The sequence below is a fragment of the Mobula hypostoma genome, chromosome 16 (assembly GCF_963921235.1).
Source record: "Mobula hypostoma chromosome 16, sMobHyp1.1, whole genome shotgun sequence".
Lineage (NCBI taxonomy): Eukaryota > Metazoa > Chordata > Chondrichthyes > Myliobatiformes > Myliobatidae > Mobula > Mobula hypostoma.
The window spans coordinates 50,016,077-50,041,249 of NC_086112.1; the positions used below are offsets into that span (position 1 = coordinate 50,016,077).

General features: G+C 39.7%; 1 protein-coding gene across 3 annotated transcripts in view; it reads right to left on the bottom strand.

Moving 5' to 3' along the window:
* Window positions 1–25,173, bottom strand: part of ror2 (receptor tyrosine kinase-like orphan receptor 2) — a 293,512-nt gene that overhangs the window by 11,517 nt on the left and 256,822 nt on the right. For 2 of the 3 annotated variants that reach the window (XM_063068941.1, XM_063068938.1), the window contains 5 exons: window positions 22,535–22,822; window positions 19,471–19,507; window positions 11,140–11,267; window positions 6,821–7,135; window positions 1,311–1,565 (listed from right to left, as the gene is read on the bottom strand). In XM_063068941.1, coding sequence (XP_062925011.1) covers window positions 1,311–1,565; window positions 6,821–7,135; window positions 11,140–11,267; window positions 19,471–19,507; window positions 22,535–22,822 — 1,023 coding nt within the window. The remainder of the gene's footprint in view (window positions 1–1,310; window positions 1,566–6,820; window positions 7,136–11,139; window positions 11,268–19,470; window positions 19,508–22,534; window positions 22,823–25,173) is intronic. The other variant, XM_063068940.1, reaches the window with a different exon arrangement.

Genomic DNA, 25,173 nt, shown 5'->3' on the forward strand with positions numbered 1-25,173 from the left:
AAATATACATTAAATCTTACAGTATAATATTTTTCTAATAAAAATGCAAGTTGATGAGAAAGTGGGAAAAATTTGAAGCACAAGCTATTTAATAATACTTGTTCAAAATCCAAAGTCTATTGTTTTTGGAATAACTTTACTGCTAATTATTTCAGTAGGTGATCTAAAAAGTTTAACAAGTACAGAACAGGTATTATCTTAGGCATAACTGAATAAGCTGAAGTATTTCAACTATTTTTTAGATAACATTAAATTTCTTACTTTCACAGCTTACTGGGATACATGGAGACACATAAGACTGCTGATGCTGGAGCAAGAAATCCTCCAACATTTTGTTTTTTCCCACATATCTTATCAAACCACACATGAACCAGAGCTCTGTCCAGATAAATATCAGTAAGCTGACACAATCACAAAACTTGAAATCCTTGTTAGAAGCTCCAAACTCTTCCTAAGCAGATGGCTAGTTAGACCCAGAGTACTGCCTCAAAACCATAATTCATCTTCGAAGCATTTTCTGTGTTTTAAACATAACTTTCTCCCATTGCTAATAAAAACCATCTCCATACTCCCACAAGGCTTAATCTTATAAATAACATCTTTGATCTTGCAAACCTCTGAAAGGAATGCAAGATTTGGGAGGTTTGGGGGGAGGATGCACAGCTATCAACGATAAAGGCAATAAATTCAGGCATGATCAAAAGTCTAGGATCAGTGTAAGGTGGATATCCCAGAAAACTAGAGATGGACAGAGATAACAGAGATCCTGAGGGGTCAGAGTCATGTATGGATATTAAATTCATGGGGAGAATTGAAAAACGAATGCTTTGCTCAACTATGAGTCCACATCAGTCAAAACACTGGAAGTGATTAACATAGGAGTTGGAGCAAATTAAAGAATGAAAAGCATGTTTTTGGATAGCCTCAAGTTTAAAAAGGCTGGAGTGACAGAGGTTGCAAAGTGTGCTTGGCATAGTCAAGCCTAAACTTAACAAAGGCATAGTTGAGAGTTTCAGCTAAAGACAGTTACAGCAAGGTCAGATTCAGAAGAGGTAACAGAAGTGGAAATAGACCATCAATATCTACTTGAGAACTAGAACTCACATTAAGGACGTCTTCCAAAAATGAACGACCAACAAGTTAATCCATTCCACCATGTCTCTCCTCAATGATAGGTTGCATTATATTTATGTAATGCTCAAATTACAAACAGCATTATACTGTTAATAAGATTATTGTCCCATTAGCACAATTTAGCACTTGTCTTTATGGTGCAGTTATATATCATGAAACAGGGCACTAATGCTTACGGCAAGCAGGGATGTCACAGAGTTCAAGACGAGCTTCGCTCTGGGTATAGCACCATGGTCCATCCATTTGCCCACCGGGATTTCGACAGTAAGCATGGCCACCTCCAAGTTCTGGATATTCCAAGCTGCTGAACTGGTGGACGTGAGGGTATTGGGAATTCCACAACTGGCACTTGTATCCAGATTTGGTCACGCTGACAGTTCCTCTATAATCTGCTCCACTGCCATTGTAACAGTTGTGATCTGTATGGCCAACTTAAACAAAGATACACTTAGCATATAGGGCACACCATACTTAATACTGTACATTTCAGTGGTCAGAATTAATCTGGTTATTCCACCAGTTAATGCTGGTTCCCCTGTTAAGCAACGTTCAATCAAGCCATACTTTGGCAATAGTAATTTAATCCTCTCCAGGTAATACAGTAAAATCCACATGTAACAGTAGGACAGAGTGGATGAAATTCCTCGGATCAAGTTTCTTTTAAAATATTTTTGACTGCATGCTACATCTTACAATAGTAACTCATTCAATAACTTACCTTTACATAAGGTAAGCCCAAAAATGAATATTCAGTGGATGAGATTGGGCACTAGGTACATGAAACTAGTACCTAGCTCTTATTTTTCTTAAATTAAATCTACTTTTTGACTGTTTCCTATTTATCCATGCCAACTGATCTGGTATTTCATTAAAAACAAACTTCAATAGTAATCTACATTAAAACAGTTCATGTATCATGGATATTATTGCTTTGTATAAATACATTTGTAAATTAGCCTTACTATCTTCACTTCCAAACTAACATTTATCAGATGGAATCAGAAGGCTTCTTTTAATTAATATAATCAAAAGTAAACAAGTGTAAGTGGTTGTATGTCATTCAACTGGATGGCAGTGGTCTTGCCCACTGAGTATTTGTAGACTTAGCTGAGATCTTATCACATGCTAACTAACACGCTGATTGTTGGCCAATGGCATGGCTTCAAAGGATAAGCATTTACTTCACAATTAAATAAGCATTTAGCCTTTAGCTGAATGAACTTGTAGTTTAGTCAACCAGGACAGAAGAATTTAACTACCAACGAGGTGTAATTTTGAAAATTTGAGATTCAAAAATATTTTAGTTGCTGCAACCTCATCATTACCAAAGATTTTATCTTACTCACTACAAAGTCCAGTGGCCCAAGTTCCATATTCAGTGGAGTATTATTGGGTCAGGAGAAGATGGCTTCTTCATTGATAGTACACTTAAAAGTCACACCTTTTTTTTTATAATTTACATGGAATCGATTAAAAATTTTAATTTTGAATGGCAAAATAGTATGAAGGTTACTATTAAAGTACATTCCAGTGTCAAACATTCATGAGAGCAAATCATATCTGTGTCAAAACAGAACCAGGCTGTCAAAACTTCCTGTCAGAATTGATCATTTTCAACCTTTAGTCCTCATTTTCCTATCTTGTTTCACGGCTGAATTGCAACTTCTAATTTCAAATACATCTAGCCTGGCTAAGATCTTCATAGCTTTTCTGTTAACTCACTCAAATACATGAACATCATATTCTCAACTTTCCTGTCACTGTAAAATTTCACCAGTTTCCAAATGTTAAAATTTGAGCTATTTATGATGCAATAAACAAGAGACTGATAAAACATTAAAGAGAATTATATACATACATCTTCATGCCCAACAGCCACACCCAGTTTTCCAAATTCCATTTGGGTTCTTTTAAGGCTTCTTTATAACCCTCAAAACCTCTGTTTGATTATGATTTTACATACGCTTAAAAAAGAATCCAGTGCTTTCCTGGCTTATATGACGTATAAACTCTTCTCAGGCTTCCAGCCAGGTACAGGTATCGATTTTAACCAAAGTTTCAATGACAAACTCTGCCATCTTCCTCAGGGATGATGCCTAGGCATGTCTAGTCTGGTGGTGAACATATACTCAATTCCCGTTCTCTATCCCTTCTGATTGGTTGAGGATAAACCAAACAGGTTTCTGCTGTCCCACCTTGTTTAAATTCCAGTTCTTACTTAGCGTGAGACCTTTGTCTTTGTTAAAATTCCTTTTCTCAGGTTTTGCTTCGATGGCTTCCTTCTAAAGCCATTGGCACGGCACAGTAGTTTTGTGCTGTTAAAGTCAATCCTGTAGTCATTGCCTATGCAATGTTCTGCTACTGCTGGTTTCTCTGGGTAACCCAAATGGATACACCTCCAATGCTCCACTATATGTCCCCTCTGGTTGAACTATACGCTGCTCCACGCTCACAGGGCATCCCGTAGGCTGCAGCTGTCCTGAGTCCCAGGTCATCTTTGACCCGCATAAGCTAGGATTTGAGCATGCTTACAGATTTGTGGATGGTATTAATCTGTGCTTTTTCAGTATCCTGGCAATCCTTCCAGAAATTGTGGAAATATAGAAACAACAGGCAGCAGCAACAGATTCTTCCTGATTGTTAGGTTTCTTGGTTTTTCCATCAGCCCTTCAATGGAAGCCATTGAAATAAGACTAAAGAATAAGAATTTTAACAAAAACAAAGGTCTTGCTCTGGAATACAATTTTAAGGAAGGTGGAATAGTGGAAACCTGACTGGTTGAAGATTAACCAATCTGGCAGGAGAGACAATGGGAGTTACCACCGGACTAGATGTGCCTAGGCACCATCCCTGATGACGATGGCAGAATTTGTCATTAAAACACTGGTTAAAATCGACACCTGAACCCAACTGGAAGACTGAAAAGAGATTCTGCATTACAAACTCTTCCTTTTTCTTCCTGTATAAATTCACATCTTTTGACATCCACGATCCCTTTATCTTGCCACCCTTTTGTCTTCTTTCTGACTGGAACATACCAGTCCTGTACTCTGCGCAGTTCATCTTTAAAGACCCTCCACATGTCGCCTGTGGACTTGCCCAAAAGTAGCTGTTCCCAAGTAAAGCCCGCCATTACCTGCCTAATACTCTTGTAGTTTGCCCTGCGCCATGGACTCTCCCATAAGGTCCATATCATTATCTTTAGTTATCCTAAAACTCATGGAGTTGTGATCACTGTTCCTTAATTGTTTTCTCACCGAACTGTCAGTCACATGACCAGGCTCACAACCTGACATTGGTTCCAGTATGGCCTCTCCTCCAGTTAAACCATCTACATGTTGATTAAAGAAATCCTCCTAGAGGCACTTAGCAAATTCTGCTTTATCTAAACCTCTGGAACTAAAGAGGCCGCTGTCTATATAGAGGAAATTAGTTACCCACTACAACAACCCTGTTGTTTTTACACCCTTCCCTAAACCACTGCATTTCTGTTCCTCAACATCCTGGTGGGTATTGTGGGGCTTTGTAATATAATCCCACCATAGTGACTGAACCTTTCTTACTTTTGAGTTCTACCCACATGGACTCAGTAGATGAGCCCTCTAATAATATGCCCCCTGAGTGTAGCTGTGATATTGTCTCTAATTCATAGTGACACTCCCCCTCCACCCCTCCCCCAATCTTTTCTAAATCATTAAAATCCTGGAGCATTAAGCATCCATTTTTTGTCCACCTCCCAAGTCTCTGTTATGGCTACATCATCAATAATTCCATGTGCAGATCCATGCTCCAAGTTCATCACCCTTACCAATAATACTGCTGGCTTTAAAGTACACACTCAAACCGTCCATCACCTTGCTCCTGCCTATTCTTACCAGCCTTCTGTTTCCCACCCTCCCCCCACCTTCTTTACAGGGCCTCTGCCCCTTCCCTCTTCAGTCCTGACAAAAAGGGTTCCAGCCCGAAACGTCGACTCATCGTTTCCACGGATGCTGCCCGACCTGCTGAGTTCCTCCAGCGTGTTGTGAGTGTTGCTTTGATCCCAGCATCTGCAGATTATTTTGTGTTTACGATCCTGCCTATTCTTACTGATTATGACATTAACCTTCCTCTCAATCCCTTCACTTTCTGACATAGTGCTCTGGTTCCCAACCTCCTGTCAAACTAGTTTAAACTAAGCAAGGTAGCACTTGCAAAGCTCCTGGCCGAGGAATTGGTTCCACTCCAGTTGAGGTGTAACTTGTCCCTCTTGTCCCTGCCCCAGAAGAGGTTCCAGTGATCCAACAATGTGAAACCCTGCACCCCTCTCATCCTGATACGTTACCCCACCCCGCAGATTCCATATACTGTATGTGCAACAGAGAAGAATGGCCACAGAGGGATTTTCTTCCTTTACCTCTTGCGGTGGTCACCCAGTTATCTGCAGTCTGTAACCTAGGTGTGACCGTACCACCCCAGCTAAGTCTTTTATCTATGATATCCTCAACATCCCAGACAATCCTATGTCCAACCCCAGCTCCAGTTCTTGAAGAATATTTTTAAAAACTGTAAAAGATGTGTAATTTAAGTTTTTATAAATTAACTGTCAAATATACAGCATTATTACCTTTCAAGGTGATCAACCTAGTCTTTTCCTCAAACTGTTTGATGATGCTTTTTGGCAAATTTTCAATATTTATGACAGAACTCTTCAACAGATGCATGAAACTTAGTTGTTTAAATCTATGGAGAATGTTCTAGGGATAACTTATATCTTTAATAATTGGATTTTAAATTTAAAAAAAACTAAATATAGATAATTTTGAAGTCTACACATGCTGGAAACTGCTAGCGAGTCTGTTAGCTGAAATTCAATTATAAAATACCATATTCACAAAAATACTAGCTTAGCTGGCTGTTACTTCTGCAGGCAATTCTGAAGACACTATATGTGCATCATATGAAAGGGAGTTTTCTGCAAAAACGAAAATCTAATGTGACAATAATGGGGTAGAAGAGATTGAGGAAGTTCACCCTAGTGAAACAAAGTCAAAACACATACTCAATTCATTTATGACACACACACCCATATTCATTCTATTTGCATACACACTTCCCCATCCCTCTGGATCAAAATGTTATTCTGGGTTACTCTTTTAAAGGATGTTTATTTTGAAACAAAGTCAGCTGAGATGCAAAGCAACATAGAATTAGAAGCATGAACAATACACGTTAACATCACCATTTTTAGTCACACTGACTTGCCACCAGTTAAAACTGGTGTGCATGTAAGCAGAAAACCCTAGAAGCTCAGACAGGAAGTTATTTTGAGATTAATATCTATAGAATTATCATGGATGCTGAACATTTAGAATAAGGTTAATGACTTTTCTGAGAATTTGGACCAGAAAAGGACCAGATGGTATCAGTAAAGGAAAGTTTTGAAATAGTGGCAAGTTCAGGATCAGCTGCTGCTTCGAGTACTTTTGAGCATTGGTGACAAACTCTGTCACTCAGGATTACATTTTTTCTCAGGATCAGCATCAATTGTCCCTAAATTAGATTTTGCATGCCTTGTGATCAGTAAGAGTCCTTTAGCACCTGATATCTAGTTAAACGACAGCTCCATACAAAGAAGATCATTGGCATGATGCAACAAGTTGATGATTGAGGCGATCTGCTGACAAACAATATTTTTCGTACTTACACTTGTTAATCCTATCCACGGGAATTCCAATTCGCATGCAGTTCGCAGACTCTGGGCTTTCTGGGAGAGGCAGGTCCCCACAGTTTGGCAACTGAAGCTGCATGAGAATGAGTGGGTTTGACCTTGCAATAATGTATTCTGTTTTGCACAGATCATTTTCCAGAACTTCACACTCATCCCTGCATAATTCCCGTGGTTTGGGGTTACGGGAATTATCATCACAGAGTGGGAACACAAAGTGGCAGAAGGATGGGATGGCAAACTGTGAGCACTGATCCGAGAGGTAGGTGGAGGTGCCGATCATAGTAAATGCAGCTGAAATGGAAAAACACAATTTGATTTGAACACTGCTGCTTTTAAACTATAGTTACCAAGTATACTACAATAATATAATTGCACCCAGCTTTATATTTCCCCTTCATTTGATTATCGTACCATTGTATCAATAATATTAGCCTTCAGAATAGAGATAAAAATCTCAGTGGCCAAGCAGCACTGGGAAACAAAGTATAAATTTAAATTCTAGATAGCGAACATTGATGAAAATCAAAATAAATCAAAATGACATGTATATTAGTGGTTTTCTTTACAGAAAGTTCAACAGATTTTTTTTTTTAAAAGAGTGAATTCCCACCAAGGACAGTTGTAATTCACAGACTTCTAAACAGAACATACATGTGTTAAAAATGATCCAACAGTTGATCAATTTAATGTTGCTGGCATAAATGCTAATTGCTCAGATTCAACTAGTCTGACTAATGCAAAACAAATGAAAGCAGTATTATTTTGCTATTCATATGAAAGATAACTTCTTCCACATAAACTTCTCAAAATTCATAAACACAAGAGATTCTGCAGATGCTGGTAATCTTGAGTAGCACACACAAAATGGCGGAGGAACTCAGCAAGTCGGCCAGCATCTTCGGAGGGGAACTAATCAGAATAAACTGGTCCAGTCCTGATGAAGCATCTCGGCCCACAACATCATCAGTTTATTCCCCTCCATAGATGCTGCCTGACTTGCTGAGTTCCTCCAGAGTACTTTTCAAAATTGTTGGTTTGAGGTTAAAGGCAGCCAAAATCCTCAAAAGGTATCTCTCTTTTCGGTTGTCCATCGAAATCCGATGACGATGTCCACTCCTTTAACGGTGAGATCTTTGAAGATTATACGGTCCTATCCTGGACCCACAAGCTCTATTGCAGGTGGGATATGTGTATGTAGTAGTGGTGGCAACCATGGCTGCATTTCTCCTGGCTCTCTTCTGGTTGTTCTTCCCATCTCCAGATATGAACCCCATCCCTACACAGCTGTCGCCAAGTGGTACGGTCAGCAGCAACCTTCTCCAGGTCCTCAGGTCTGATCTTGCACTTCCTTAAAGCATTCTTCATCTAATCCTTACAGCGCTTCTTTGGCCCGCCAGCTGAGCATCGACCATGATGTAGCTGGCCATATAACACCCTGCGGGGTAGCCGACATGGGAGCATCCTTATCACGTGCCCCAGCCACTGCAGCTGACGCTGGGTGATCATGGACTCAATAGTTCTGCAGTTGGTCTTTACAAGTATTTCAGTGTGAGGCACCCGCTCACGCCAGGTAACTCCCAGGATGTGCTGGAGGCAGCTTATGTGAAAGTGCTCCAAGGACTTGATGTGACAGCTGTAGATCACCCAAGCTTCACACCTATAAAGGAGGCTGGTGACAGAGACTGCTTGGTATACGGCAACCTTTGTGGAGGGACGAAGGCTCCTGTTCTGAAAGACTCTACGCCGAAGTCTCCCAAAGGCAGCTGATGACTGTTTATGCGGCTCTGGATGTCGTTGTCAATGCCGCTATCCTCAGAGAGAATGCTCCCCAGATATTTGAAAGATGGCACTTCTGACAGCTTTTCATCACCAACAGTGAAGACAGGTAGAGTGGGTGGGACACTGGTACTCCATTGTCAAACCACTTCTATCTTGGTGGTATTGACAGTCAACCCCATCCTGCCGTATGCTCTCACCGCCACAGCAAGGACAGTCTGAAGATCCTCCGGAGTATGGGCCACAAGAGCATAGTCGTCTGCATACATAGTCAAAAGGTATCCCACTTTTAAATTCACATGCATCTGTAAAGCGGCCAGATTTTATGCATTTCCTCCCAGCCAGTAGTGCCAGTGGCTGCTGACAAAGTTTATTAGCCTCATTTAGTCCATTGAAAAAACAAATAATGATTCATAACATGCAAGGTGCTGACAGCACTTTATATTAAGCATTACAAAAATAAAAAACCCAAAAAATTTAAAATCATAATTCCCAACAATTTTATATCTTCATTCTCTGAAAGCATGCCAATAAATCAGTTTCTTTTCCTTTAATTTCATTTATTAGTTCAAGCAATAATTAATTACCATGTCTCCAAATATATCTACAAGGCAGCAATTGCTTCACTTCACCATATGGTGTCTCTATGCTACAGAAAGTGAATGTTCATCCCTGCATTCATATTGTCAGCACAGTGGCCCCTTGTTATCCTGCCTTGCTCAACACAGGAAATACATATTTCAAGGAAAATCTATCAAATATTCTGTCTTGAGAAATGAACTTGCTATATTTATTGGAATTAATTTGAAAGTACCTTAGTCATATCAGAAAAGACACTTGTTAAATAGTTCATCAGCACTGAAAGCAGTGTCTGTTATAATGGTATTCCAATCTTAGCAATAACATTTTCTTTCTTTTCAAATCTTTTTATTGTTATATTATACAGAATAAATAACATTTGTACATTGAAGTAACAACACTTACAATGTCTCAAAAAAGACATTATCTTAAAGATTGAAAAAAAAATTTTGTGATAACAAGAAAAACCTACTAAGCAGAAAAGTGAGAAAAAAAAGAACCCATTAGGTGTACAGCCCCGGAGCCATGCGTCATACAAAAAGCTTCTAAAAATAAACATCAAACCGCCAACAAGAAAAGAAAATATAAGCAATAACATTTTCATTGAAGACTTGTAAATAGCAAGAGAAAAAGAGGCTGGCTAGGAAACAGCAGAAAGAGAAAAAGGATGAAACAAACTCAAAAGCAAAGCTCAGGTGTCATAGACACAAGAGGTTCTGCAGATGCGGAAATCCAGAGCAACACACACAAAATGGTGGAGGATCTCAGCAGGTCAGGCAGCTTCTATGGAGGAGAATAAACAATCAACTGTTTGCCTTGGCCTAAAACATTGACTGTTTATTCTCTTCCGTAAGTGTCATACTTCTTTCCATTTTATGAAGGGAGTGGAGGAATACTTCATAACTAAAATTAAATTCCGCAAATCTTAAGAATCAGAAAATGTGACTAAAAAAACTAATTTTATTCTCAAAGGGAAAGTTTGGAATTTTCAGGGACTCTATTTTCCACAATTACAATTTGTTTGATTTTTTTATGTTTAAAAATAATTGCTGGCAATACAGTAACATCCACATCATGTTAAAGTTGTTCAGTAAGCATTTTATTGAAATAAAAAATGGGGTGAAATTTGACTATTGTGTTAAAATGTAAAAAAGCTGATTTACATACTGTATGATTTTCTTCACCACTAAGTTTAAATAAAAGGATAAATGGACTGGCAGATCACAAAAGACACAATTTTGTTCTTGCCAGGATAAATTGCAACACTGTACATCCTTTGGGCATTTTATGTAAACTTCTTTCCTCTATATAAAGGCATCAACGGTATTGCAATCTGGCAGGCTTGTTAGGAAAGGAAAGATTGGTGCTTTTGACCCACACTGTGGGAGACAGAGTCAAATCAAACCCAGATAACATCACTAAGAGATAGTATATGTGATAGTAAGAGTGCACAACAAACTACAGCACTTTACTTTGTTTTTGTTTCATCTTTTAAATTGTGTGGCTCTTATCAACAGACATGCCATCAAAGAGTTCAAGAAATATGATTTTAAAATTTCCCAGTGATAATATTTATTCCTCTGAATTTAGTGATACATCTCGAGGCTAGTCCTACATTGCTAAACAGGACCTTAATAAACTGAAAGAGAAAGTACAGCCATTTCAACAAGCACAATGACTGGAGTTCAAAGCCGAGAAAGAAATGTCACAGAAAAATGCTCTTTGTTTGAACATGTAGACAATCAATCAGTCTGTGTGGCATGCACAATACTATAAATATCATTTCAAAGATTAAGAACAAACAATGTAGCTGGACATTTTTGAATATGAATGATGAGGGGCTTATCATGCAGCTAGTTTTGATTAAAAAAGGTGGTGTTCCCTTTTCAATGCGAATTACAAATAGTTAATTGCTTGTGATAGGGGTATACAATGCTTACCAGTAATTCGGTTTTCAATTTCCCCCTGCATCTGGAGGGAATCAACATAAATGCTCTGGTTTCCAATGAATCGGGCACAGGCAATTCCTCTGTATGGTTGGCAGAATCCATCTTCATTGTCATCATTGCTGCAAAATAAATACATTTTGCTTAAGCCTATTCGAGGAATGTCAAAGGGATGGTGTGCTTCCTGGTCTAGATTGGATGATGGTCTTTGTTCAACAGAATGAAGACCATCATCTTCAACTTCGAGGGATAGCCACGATGGCTCTAGATTAAGGGGTCCAACATGGTACAAAATAGACAGCATAAAACCCTCAGCTGGAAACTGTACCAATTCCAGGTAGTAGACAGGAAGATTTCACTAGATTGGTGCTTTATCTGACTTTGAATATGTTGAGAAATATTCCTTTAAATTTTAAGCATTGCATATCTACTGACAATGATACCTTTTTGAAACTATTTCGAAACCTGTATAAAACTCGCCGGTTATACAGAAATAATTACTGGTACTGGTTTATTATTGTCACATGTACTAAGAGTGAAAAACGTGTCCTGCATACTGCGTATACAGATCAAATCATTAAACAGTGAATTAAACTAGAGTAAGGTAGAACAATTACAAAGCAGAATAAAGTGCAAAAATCACTGAAAGAGTGCAGTGAACAGTAAACAATAAAGTGCAAGATTATAATGAAGTAGATTGTAAGGCCAAGGGTCCATCTTATCAAGAGTCTAATAACAGTAGGACAGAAGTTAAATTTAAGATCCATTTTCAAATTCAGTTATTCAAAAACATAAAACGAAATTCTATATTAAGAATTCTCTTGCAACAGAACTGCTCGTAAAGACATCTTCAAACATCCTAACTTGTCAGTAAATTGGGTCTTGCTGTAGGTAGGCATAGCCTGCTTCATTCATGAGAGACTGCAAATAGGTTGAACCCTACACAATCATCAGCAAATATTTCCACATTTAACCTTATGTTGGAAGGAAAGTCATTGGTGAAGTAGTTCAAGACGGTAGGGTTTAGATCACCACCCTGAGGATCTCCTGCAGTAATATCCCAGAGCTGGGATGGCTGATTTCCAATAGTGGAGAATTCTCTCCTGGCCAGGCATTTATGAAAGCGTCTTGATGGAATGCTCGGTAAAATGCTGCCTTGAATGTCTGGAATTGCACTGTCCTGAGGAAACCTACATGAGGCATTGACAACCCCATTATTGGTGAGTCTTGTGGTGTGGGCACGGGGCCAAGTGGTTAAGGCGTTCGTCTAGTGATCTCACGGTGGCTAGTTCGAGCCTCAGCTGTAGCAGCGTGTTTGTGTCCTTGAGTAAGGCACTTAATCACACATTGCTCTAGTGTTTGTGCGAGGAGTGGCGCCCCACACAGACTTCCAATCTGTGCCTTGTAAGGCATAAAAATGCCCGACGACGCAGGCCTCCCACGGTCTGAGTCGACATTCCCTCCCCTCTCCCCTCCCTTGTTGCTTAATACTACTGTCAACTTTCATCATTTTGCTGACGATTGAGATATGTTGATCAGGCAGTAGTGAGCCAGATTGGATTTGCATTTTTTTGGTGAGCAGAATATAGCTGGGTGATGCTACGTGGATGCCAGGGTTGTAACTGTGGTGGAACAACTTGGCAAGAGAATAAACTAGTCCTGCATGGTCTGAAATCCTACAGCTGGCGTGCACCTGGCCCTGTAGCCTCCTTTGTATCCAGTGATCTGAGCCATTTCATTATGTTATGTACAGTGAATTAAACGGTGAAAGCCTTGGGAGGGTTACGAATTCTTCTGTCTTGCCCCTTGCATTCAAGTATTAGGTCCTAGCATCGCTGAGGATGGGGTAGGTCTTGGAACAGCCCTCTCCTGTTAATGGTGCAATTACCCACCAACATTCAGAGCTCAGTGCAGTAGGACTAGAACTTTGATCTGAAGTGTGGGTTGTAAGATCATTTAGCTCACACTGCTGTGACTGGTTATTCTGCTGAGCAGACTTATACAGTAGTTCTGTGTTACAGCTTCACTGGCTTTGCACCTCATTTTCAGTCATACCAGGTGTTGCTCTCAGCATTCCCTCTGCACTCCTCATGGAGCCAGAGCTGATCTCCTGGAATGACTATAATGGTAGAGTGAAGGATCTGCCAGGCCATGAGATGGTGGCACTGCAAATTTTTGCAGAGCTGATGGCCCACAGCACTTCATAAAAGATTATTTTGAGCTGTCAGGTCTGTTTTAAATCTGTCCTATTTAGCAACGGTCGTGGCACCATACACCATCAGTGTGAAGATGTGACATGATCTCAACACGGATACGTAGCAGTCACTTCTGTCAATATGTCCTGGACAGGTACGTCAGAACAGCTCCCTCCACAGATGCTGCACTGATTTCCTGCAGCACTTTGTTTTTAACTGCTTAACTGGGTTTGTGACAAGTAATGAGTGAACCAACAAGAAGCAGAGAACACTTGTCACCTCCCAACAGGAAAGGTGTAAGTAAGAGAAAATTTACACGGATGTCGCTGGGCCTGGAGGACTTGAGTCATAGGAAAAATTAAATATTTTAGGATTTTATTCCTTTAAAGGTAAAAAAGAATTGAGGGGAGAATTGATAGAGGTATACAAAATTATCAGGGGTTTAGATAGGGTAAATGCAAGTAGGCTTTTTCCACTGAGGATGGGTGGGACTACAACTAGAGGTCATAGATTAAAAGTGAAAGGTGAAAATATTAAGGGGAACAAGAAGGGAAATTTCTTCACCCAGACAGGCATGAGTGTGTGGAATGAGCTGCCAGCACAAGTGGTGCATGCAAGCTCGATTTCAACGTTTAAGAGAAGTTTGGATAGGTACATAGATGGTGGGGTATGCAGGGCTATGGTCCCAGTAGTGTCGTACTTTTCTGTGACTCTATTACTACTTGACTTCATCCTCACCGTCTCTGATTGGATCATTTGGGATCTACCTGGACAGCCCAGGTCAAGGGTCCTGACCTGAGACACCAACTGTCCATTTTCCCCCACTGATACTGAAGTTCTGCTGCAGCTCACTGCCCCAGGTTCCAGCATCAGCAGCCGCCGTCTCCACAGTGACGTGCTTCAGGAGCGCACAGTCAGTCGCGGTGCTACCAGGCCACTCCCAGCGGTTGGCACTGAAACACTCCTTCCAGACAATACTCTGAGCCTCAACTCCTTTCTGCGTTTCTTCGAAGTGTTGTTCACCATGGAGGAGAACTGATTACTAAACTGAGGGAGGAGAGCAAGTAGTGACTTCCTGTATACTATCGTACTGTCCCTGCCTCACCGGCTGACATACCAGGGACTATGATGGATGAGTTTGGCAGATTGTCGGCAAAGTATGTTTCCGTGAGTATGATTGCTTCACGTTTGTGTCGAGCAGCCTACATGTCAGCCCTTGCAATGACAGTGCCAATGTCAGATGTTTATGAGGAAGACTGTAATATTGTCTGGGTTGGATGTGATTTTCTGAATTTGTCACTTAGGTCAATGCCAGGTGATTCTCCCAGTTATATCCCCTCTGGCCAAATGCAATGTTAAGGTACAACTGAGTGCGTACCTTACCAGATACTTCATAGGACAAGTCAATTGAATGTCCAGCAAGTCTGGAGTCACCTACGTGCAGGTGAAGATGGCAAGTTTCAGAATCAGAATCAGCTTTATCATCATTGACATAGGTCATGAAATGTTTTGTTTTACACCAGTGGTACAGCGCAATATACAAGTATTCTATAAATTATAAGAAATATATGTATTAAATAATTTAAATAAGTCATGCAAAAAGAGCAATAAAACCTGCGACATCCATTGTATTTCAGAGATCTGATAACGGAGGGGAGGAAGCTGTTCATAAAATGTTGAGCCTTCAGGATCCATTACCTCCTCTCTGATGTCAGTAATGAGAAGAAGGCATGTCCTGGGTGGTGGGGGTTCCTTAATGTCAGATGCCATCGATTGCATTTTGAAGATGTCCTCGTTGGTAGGGAGGGCAGTACCCACGATGGAGCCAGCTGAGTTTACAACCCCCTGAACCTTTCTCCAATCCTGTGTGGTGGCCCTTCCGTACCAGATGATGCAACCAGCCAGATGTCCTCGCGTGACGGACAACGACAGAGAAAATCTCTGCTCATCTAATACTAAAGATTGGGTATGAAGTGTGACAAATCAAAGACAAAAGTATTTGAGAGGAACGGGGAGGACTGATCTGGGTCTGCCCAGTACACGAGACATAAGAATGTTTTCAAATGATTTCACCACGGGACACCATGTGGAAGAGAAATAGCACAGGCCATCTGGGGAGAAGAAGAATGCTTGAATTGAAAGCATCCATGACCTGTTGAACTTTCTTACCCAGTCATCCTCTGCAGATTATGTAAAATGTAGAAGATGGAAAGTGAGTGTTTGCCAGAGGTTCAGTCCAACATAGATTGAAACAAGTCTCCCTCAGCACTATGAGAATGACTGAAGCATCTAGTCATAAACACTTGCTCAGGCAGCAATATGAAAGCAAACAACTAGTTCTCGAGTTGGCCAGACAATCTGTTCCTTTCACAGAGATAAAATTTAAATGATAGAAACAGAAATACTAATAATTTACTATTTTAACTGATAAACTGTGGCTTCAAATCTACACCATAACAGCTTGCGTTTTTCAATTTGGTAACGCAATCTGGAATCACAGGCTAGGATTAGAAATAAATCTAAGGAGTTCACTGATGACTTTTGGGTTTCCTAGTTGGAAACTTTCTTTTTGCAGAGGTTGGGAACTCACTCCATTCCAGAGACTTGATCACAAAAATAATGTCCTGAGGTAGCATTAAGGATGTGCAATAAATGTTACTCTTGCATGCCAATTCCTTAAAGTCAATTATTAACACAAATCACAGTTGTAGCAATCACACTGGTCTACAAAGTGAGAGGATGCACCTAGTGTGAGAGAGAAATGAGTGTGTAAGGACCTTTTACATTCATTTCTTTGCATTGTTCAGTACATTGCTGTACCCTATTAGGGTGCAGGTATGAGAAAAGTCACAGAGAGAAAGCACAAACAGTGCTACTCAGGAGCCAATCTTGACTGAGGGTTCAGTGGCCCATCACGCTTCTGCAGTAGATTTTTTTTAAAACAGGTAACTGATGCAGTCAATCACATAGCACAGAATCAGGCTCTTCAGCCCAACCGGATAGGTAGAGAAAAATTGCATAATGCTCATAATGTTAGTGACCTTGTCAACCAGGAAAGAAATCCCTGACTCATTCAATATTTTTTAAGCGATATTCATATCAAAAGTATAAAACCTAGAAGATTCATTTACTATGACATTTTTTCATTTAACTAAAATGCAAACATTCCTTTCTAATTCATGTTAAAGTGTGAAATCTCTTGTTTCTGTTGGACTCTATCAGTTAAAACTCTACATCAGGTCTTTTATGTTTGCTAAGAGTTCAATTCACTGAAATTCACTCAGTACCCCAAACAGTACTGTAGTCAGCTGACTCAAACCGAAAACCAATTTTGTACACTGAAACCTCATTACTTTTGGCAGAGATGATCCTTCATCAGAACCGGCCAGCTGCAATACAAGCTGAACAAGATGGTTATTTGAAATTGTTGAATTCACTGTTGGGTCTAAAAGGTCATTATTGTGTCTAGTTACACCAAAAGATGTTGTTCTTTGAACTCACATTTGGGCTTTGCTGAAGTACGAAGAGACCAGAGACCACACTCAGAAGCATACGAGGGATGGAGTGCTATAGTTACAGACACCTGGAAACACAAGTTCACTTTTCTGGACTGAATGGAAAGCAGACATCCAATCTGGTTGTGCCACTGTTGGGGAGACAACACTGTAGGCACTGAATGCAGTTCACTAAGTTAGCTTGTATATTTTCTCAAAGCATCTAGTGGATTATATAAGAAAATATAAAAATTATGGAATAATTCATCTGCAATATGGACGGTGATCCAGTAAAGGAGAAAAACCAGTTCTTCTGAGGGCAAGATAAACTGTTACAACAGTGCTAAGCTGGCTCTCCAATTAGAATTATGGCACTTCCTTTTTAGGTGCATTTGCTTTATAATTCAATACAATGAGTTTCTATTTGTTTAAAATAAAAGTGGTGCAGTCAATATGTGAAAGAAGTTAAGTTCATTTCCTGATCTATTTGTTCTGTACATGAGCCAGGAGGCACCAGCAGTTCTTAGGAAAGAGATGAGCAAATTCCTTCTGTTTGAAAAATTTTAAAATGATTCCATTGTTCTTGAATTGTGTTTTGGTACCAATGACAACAGCAGCATTTATTTATATTGGCTTATTTGTCGAGGGGGAATGAATAAGCTCCAATACAAGGTTCTAAATATTAATTTTAAAATAGTATTGATTATTATAATCTTCAGTATGGGTATTAGCCAATACACCCACTAAATGAATTATGGCTTTATCTATCAAGTTACAATTACTATCATAAATAACTAAAAAACTTCCACCACAACCGCGGTTGCCACTTGTTCAGTAATAACCTATAACACTAAGTGCAACAAATGAATCAGAGAGATCTCTTGGCAGATTATACAATATTCTGAAATGTGAGTTTGTTTCATTGGACACAGGCACAGAAATTGTATGATTTCCATCAAGGCTGAACAGGATAATGGTCGAATTTTTAAGAGAAAAAATATTTTAAGCTGAAAAATCAGGATATTTATGCTAGTTCTGATGATTAGTGAGCACATTCTTTGAAACAATATTTCATGATTAGAATTGGTGAGATTTTTGAGATAGATAGGAGAAAAGGATTATTGACATTTGATCTTTTCCTGGCGTTGTGATTCATGGCAGTAAAATACAGACCCCTTTCACCATATTTTCCTTTATCAAGGTATTTCCATAGATAAATAGACTTTATCAATTATAAAATATATATATATTACCGTCTCTGAAATCTGCTTATAAATTTCATGCTCATTCTTTTTCCGCATTATTAGTCCCTAATATGTTTCCCAGCTCTTCCATCAGCCATATTCACAGTTTTTAACAGGATCACATCCCAATTTAAGTTTTTGCTCCAGCAAATGGCACTCTCGCTTAATTCTACTCCGTATCATTCCAGTTTTGGCTGTAGCCAGATGCACACAAATTTATTCAAACTGCAATCACATTTCCTGTACAGCAGTAGACTAGATTTTGCTGATGCATGGTCATTCCAGTATTGCCTGCCAGGGCTTTGAAACCATCCTACAGCATAAACATGGAAAAATAGGGAAATGATCCCTCCACACAAATGGGGCAATGAATCATCATCCAGGAGTCACAAGTCCAAAGCACAAAACTGGTGCCATTCCACATCAGCACAATAAGGTTAAAGTAGTAGAAATGAAAAAATTCACTTCAATAATAGAAGCTGGTCTTGGCTGGAACTGTATACGCTTATTTCAACTCCTTATGGAGATAAATTACATGTGAATGAAATGAAACCTTTGTTTTAGCCTTTTCCCTTTGACCTCTTGTACACCTAGCCCTCCAAGATTCTGTCCACCTTAAGATTGGCGTTGCCAGGCTGTCAGGAATGGAAGCTGCCAAAACCAACAAATATCATTTGGCAGTTTGAGGGTGGCGGCTGTACTGAACAAGGCCCGTGTAATGAAAGAATTAACCCAAGACACTGAAGCCAAAAGAAAAAGAAAATAAACTGTAAGAATTGAGGATTTGTTGCAGAATATTTTTGTTCAGACAGAAAATTCCACACAAACTCAAAACAGTTTTTAGCATCAGGCTGAAACGCTCCCTTAATAGGCGTTACTTCAGGTAGGTTAGTCTAGTAACAAAAGTAAAACAAGTTTGTGTAATTGGAATTAACGAAAATAAATAACTACAACGTGTGATTACTTGCCATTTATGAACCTTTCCCAATGATTAAAATCAAACAAACAGAGGCAAAAAGACAAATGAGGGTCGACACTAAGTAAAACTATAGTTTTAAACCTTTTGCCAACTCAAGTGCAAAAAACATATCTGATAAGGTAGGGAAGAAAGAATTGGAGAAGCAGGCAAACTCTGAGGAACATCATTTGTTGCCCACATAGCTTCTTGCACGATGATCACTTCAACTGTTTGATTGTGGGAGGCTGTCACAAGAAGATATTGCCCAACGTTAAAACTAATATACATTATAAATTAAATCACCTACCATAGCTCAACTTGGAAGCAGGTAAATAAAACAAAAAGTTCTAATGTTTGCAAAAGACGCTCACAATTTTTGCAAACGCTGCTAAATTTATATATAAAATGTCAGCTCATCAGCTAGCAATACTTACTGTGAACTGTGATGTGGACTGTGAGTAGGAGATTGACCTGTAAGAAAAGAATACAAAATCAAAATGAATACCTAACAAATTATTGAAAACTTTGTTAAGTAACATAGTCCATAGTATTGAGAACAGTTGAAGGGTAGTTGTCTAAACAGGCTTCCTCCTGGCACAGAATTTTGCTGTCTGACATGAGCAAGTGACGGCCGTTCATCATGGAGACACTTATCCATGGAGAAGTTCTGGGTATTTGCATTGTGACTTAAAGTAATTAGAGGCGAAATAGCACATTTCTCTCTGTGATATTTGTGAATATAACAAGCAATATTACATTTCCTCTTTAATCAGAGTGAAAAATACTCACTGAGACAAAGCAATGTCCACAACAGGAAATATTAAATTGAATATTTAATTAAATGTCAAATGACACATGGAAGGAAGATGCTACTAAGAAATGAAAGAGTTAGGATTTAAAACAGTAGTTTTATTTAATTTTAGAATTTCTAACCATAATTAAAATCTGAATGAATGAGACCACTTGTAGAAACAAATTTTTAGATCCGTACTGGTTGTTTGACCATCATTAAACTCTTCATCACAATTTTACAAATGCAAAACATTGGAGGATGTCAGTGGGTTGGACAGCATCTGTGGGGGTGGGGATCACAATTGACATTTTGGATTGAGACCCTGCACAAGGATAAGAGAGTGAAGAGAAAAGATAGCTGTTATGAGGAGGAAATGGGGAGGATTCCTGTAGGTGATCGACGGATTAAGGAAGGGTGAAGGATGATCAGAACGACACTAAGGCTACAAGTGCCAGAATCTTATAAGTTAGGAAGATGATACTGGGAACTATTAAGGGAGAAATGCAGGTCAGATGGAACCAGATGGGGGAGGGAATATGGCGGGTGAAGTGTCTGGATAGTAGGTGATGGAACTTTAGAGGACCCGAGTGGATACCATAGTGGATTAGTAGAGAGAGGTAAGTGTTAACTAGCTGGTTGACTGAATTGTGTGGAAGGGGATGACAAGATATTGGATCAGAGATGGGCTACATATGTAGACAGTGTAAAACAAAATCAAAGTGCCAAGGAGAAGGTAGTGTCAGCAATTATTAAGTTTATTTATGTCCTTTTACCTCACACTTATTGTGTTGACCCAGATCCTGACATTATTTATTGAATCATTATTTAACTAACACTGATCAAGAATATAATAAAGATGGCCTGAATGGGAAAATAAAACATATTGACACAACTAAGTTACGACAAATACCTCAAAAAACTGCTCAGTATATTTCTGATGACGAGTTATTGACCTGAAGAGGTAACACTCCACATGAATAATGCAAGTTAGTTTAACACTGCCCCAACCTGGCAAAGTACAGTAAATAAGATGCAAAAGACAAGTGTCTGACCTTTACGTATATCCGTAATCTACCGATGGCTTTGAAAAACAGAAAGAAATGCTGGACAGCCAAAACAGAAACTGATAATGTTGGAGATGCTTTGATCAGATAACATTTGTGAAAGGGTATCAAACTGATACATTAAGTTTCTTTTTCCTCCACAACTACAGCCTCATCTACTGAATATTTCCAATAACTTATGCTTTTACTGTTAGTGGCCATGTAACAGGTTCCGTGTACTACATGTAATTTCCTCACAAGCAAAAGAAGTCAGTCTTATTTTGACAAAACTGACATTATTCAGCATGGACAACATTCTGACAGGATGCATCACTGTCTGGTATGGGGGGTGAGGCTACTGCACAGGATCAACAGAAGCTACAGAAGGTTCTCAAATTATTCAGCTCCATCGTGGAAACTAGCTTCCATAATTTCCAAGACATCGTCAAGGAGTGGTGCTTCAGAAAGGCGCATCCATTATTAAGGACCCCCATCACCCAGGACATGCCCTCTTCTCATCGTTACCATCAGGAATGAGGTACAGAAGCCTGAAGGCACACACTCAGCAATAAAGGAACAGATTCTTCCCTTCTGCCATCCAATTTCTAAATGGACGTTGAACCCATGAACACTACCTCACTTTTTTTTATTATTTCTGTTTTTGCACTATTATTTTTAATGTAACTATTTAATATACATATACTGCAACTCATTCATTTATTTTTCTATATTATCATGTATTGGATTGCACTGCTGCCGCATATGCCGGTGATATTAAACCTGACTCTAATTCTAAAATGGGACATGGTATGTTCTCACTCTACCTACCTAACTAAATAAAAACCCATACACATGAAGCCCAGGGGAAACAAAAGCAAACAGGCTTCTATTTTGTTCACCTCCTGAAATTGTTTATGCAACTGTGGAATGGTGCTGCCTGCATTTATTTCCCATTGATTCTCCCCTTGTAGTTGATCAATCATCTAATAAGTTCAAAACTACCTGTCCTTGTCTGTTTCCCAACTTGATGAGAAGTCAACAAAACAACTTGCTTATACGCTGCACTAATTTTGGTAATTTCAGATACAGATTGCAGCCTAAATACTTCCTTCGTATCTTTTCAGTAGTCTTGTTTTTAATCTGTGGAGCTAATCTCACTTCTGTATAAGTGGATCAGGATGGCTTTGGGGAAATCAGTTCTAGTTCTTGGTCTTGGGTCAGGGCTTATTGGACAGAACCACTAATAAGTATATTGAGAAATTTTTAGTCAGCAGCTGGATTGCAAAAAATCAGCCACTCCCATTTAGGAGCAACAAGATATCTGGAAAGAAAACAAGCAATTCAACGGAAATCAAAATATCTGCATTGCTTGAGATCTGAGACAAAAACAGAAAATGCTGGAAACATCCAGTAGGCCAGGCAGCTTCAGAATGTTTCTCTTTTTCTCTGTAGAGAGAGAAACAAAGTTAATGTTTCACGGTGCAGATCCTTCATACTAATAAGCAGTCCTTGGCCTGAAATGTTAATTGTTTCTCTCTCCACAGATATTGCCTGACCTCTTAAGCAATTTATACCACAGTTCATGACAGTTATCGAGAGGGAGCATAAAATGTTCACACACTAGGTCTATTGTATATGCATATGTAAAAAAAAATTACTCACCAAGTTTCACATATAGTACCCCAGTGGCTGTGATGGTTTTATTCCCGTTAGATGCAACGCACTGGTAGTAGCCCGTGTCAGTTGTATCCAGATCTTGAATTCGTAGTCGGGAACCATATTCTGTTTTCCTTATTGTGATTCGCCTTGCTTCCTGAAACACGGGTGCATCATTTTTCAGCCATCTTATGCTTGGAAGTGGATTCCCAGCAACCTTGCAGTGCAAGGTTGCTGTCTGGCCTTGTACTATTGTGATATTATTCACAGGGGCCAGGAAGGTCAGAAAATAGCCTGGAAGACAAAAGTAAGAAACAATCAGTTCAGAAGTCTCAAGCTGCATAAGGAGATGTTTCAAATTTCACAGCATCTAATCAATTTTAACTTAATTCTATAAAAGCCGCAGAATACAGTTAACTAGCAGTAAACATTAGATCACAAGCATGCTCGAGGTCATAAGGGAAAAAACTAGACAAACATGTGCAATAATTCCACATTAAATTGATAGGCAACTTTATCTATATAGCATTGAGAAATGAAAGACAAGGCTATTAGTGATAGATTTCAACAAAACAAATGATCTCTCTCTGGGAGATTGTACAACAAACTTCATGATCAGGTTACATTTCATGACTGGACAGATATCATTAAAAACTAAATTATTATAGTATATTCGCTCTTAAATGTTCGATACAAGTCTAAAAATCAACCACACTAGTGACTGGCTGAATTTTTGGATTGTTGCATGTTATTCCTAATGATACCCCAATATGTTTTTGATACACATTTTAAGACATTACACACATGATGGCATTGGACTTCCTGTCTGCAAAACCATAAACTCAAAAGAAGATTTTAAGCTCTATTCAATATAGAAAGGGTGCAGAGGAGATTTGCAAGGATGTTGCCTGGATTGGGGAGCATGCCTTATGAAAACAGGTTGAGTGAACTCGGCCTTTTCTCCTCGGAGCGACAGAGGATGAGAGGTGACCTGATAGAGGTATATAAGATGATGAGAGGCATTGATCGTGTCGATAGTCAGAGGCTTTTTCCCAGGGCTGAAATGGTTGCCACAAGAGGGCACAGGTTTAATGTGCTTGGGAGTAGGTACAGAGGAGATGTCAGGGGTAGGTTTTCATGCAGAGAGTGGTGAGTGTGTGGAATGGGCTGCCGGCAACGATGGTGGAGGCGGATACAATAGGGTCTTTTAAGAGACTTTTGGATAGGTACATGGAGCTTAGAAAAATAGAGGGCTATGGGTAACCCTAGTAATTTCGAAGGTTGTGACATGTTCAGCACAACTTTGTGGGCCAAAGGGCCTGTATTGTGCTGTATGTTTCTACAGGTTTCCCACGTCAATGGTGAGGATCAAGAAAGCATTGACAAAGAAGGCAGAGGAGTGTTTACAGGACAGCTTTGAGTCAGTAGACTGGACAGTGCTCAGGGATTCATCTTCAAGTATGAATGAATATGGTATGGTTGTCACCGACTTCATTAAAACCCATGTGGATGAGCGTGTTTACGAGAGCATACTGTAATACCCAAATCAAAAGCCATGGATGAACCAGGAGATAAGTAGTCTACTGAGGGCTAGATCTGAGGCATTGATGCCTGGTGATTCAGGACTACACAAGAAGCCCAGGTACAATTTACAGAGGGATATCTCAAGAACAAAAGAACAATTCTGACTGAGGTTTGAGGCAGAATCAGAGGCATGTTAACTCAGGTAGGGGTTTGCAGGCCATTACTTCCTACAAAGTGAAATCTAACATCACGAATGGCAGTGATGCTTCATTCCCTGATGAGTCAATGCCTTTTATGCTCGCTTTGAAAGGGAGAATAAAACTGCAGCCTTGAGGATACTTGCAGCATCGGGTGACCCTGTGGTCTCTGTTTCAGAGGCCAATGTCAGAATGTTTTTCAAGAGGGTGAATCCTCACAAGGCAACAGTCCCCAGTGGTGTACCCGGTCGGCCTCTGCAAACCTGAGCCAACCAACTGGTGGGGGTGCTCAACGACATTTTCAATCTCTCATTGCTACAGCTGCAAGTTTCCACCTGCTTCAAAAAGGCAAAATCATAGTAGTGCCCAAGAAGAGCAGGGCGAGCCGTCTGAATGATTCGTTCAGTAGCACTCACGTCTACGGTGATGAAGTGCTTTCAGAGGTTATGTCTAGAATCAGCTCCTGTGCAAGCAAGGACCTGAACCCACTGTCTGCAATAGGTCTACAGTGATGCAATCTCATTCGCTTTTCACCCAGCCTTGGATCATCTGGGCAATACTAATATCTATGTCAGGCTGCAGTTTATTGACGACAGATGAGCGTTTAACACTATCATTCCAACAGTTCGGATCAAAAAAGCTCCAAAAGCTGGGCCTCTGTACCTCCCTCTGCAACTGGATCCTCGACTTCCTCACTGGCCCGTGCGGATTGGAAATAACATCTCCACCTCGTGGACAATCAACACTAGCACACCTCAAGGATGTGTGCTTAGCTCACTGCTCTACTCTCTCTACACCCATTGACTGCTTGGTGAGGTACAGCTCAAATACCATCTATAAATTTGTTGATGACATAACTACTGTTGGCAGAATTTCAGATGGTGACAAGGAGGCAAACAGGAGCAAGCTAAATATTGGCAAGAC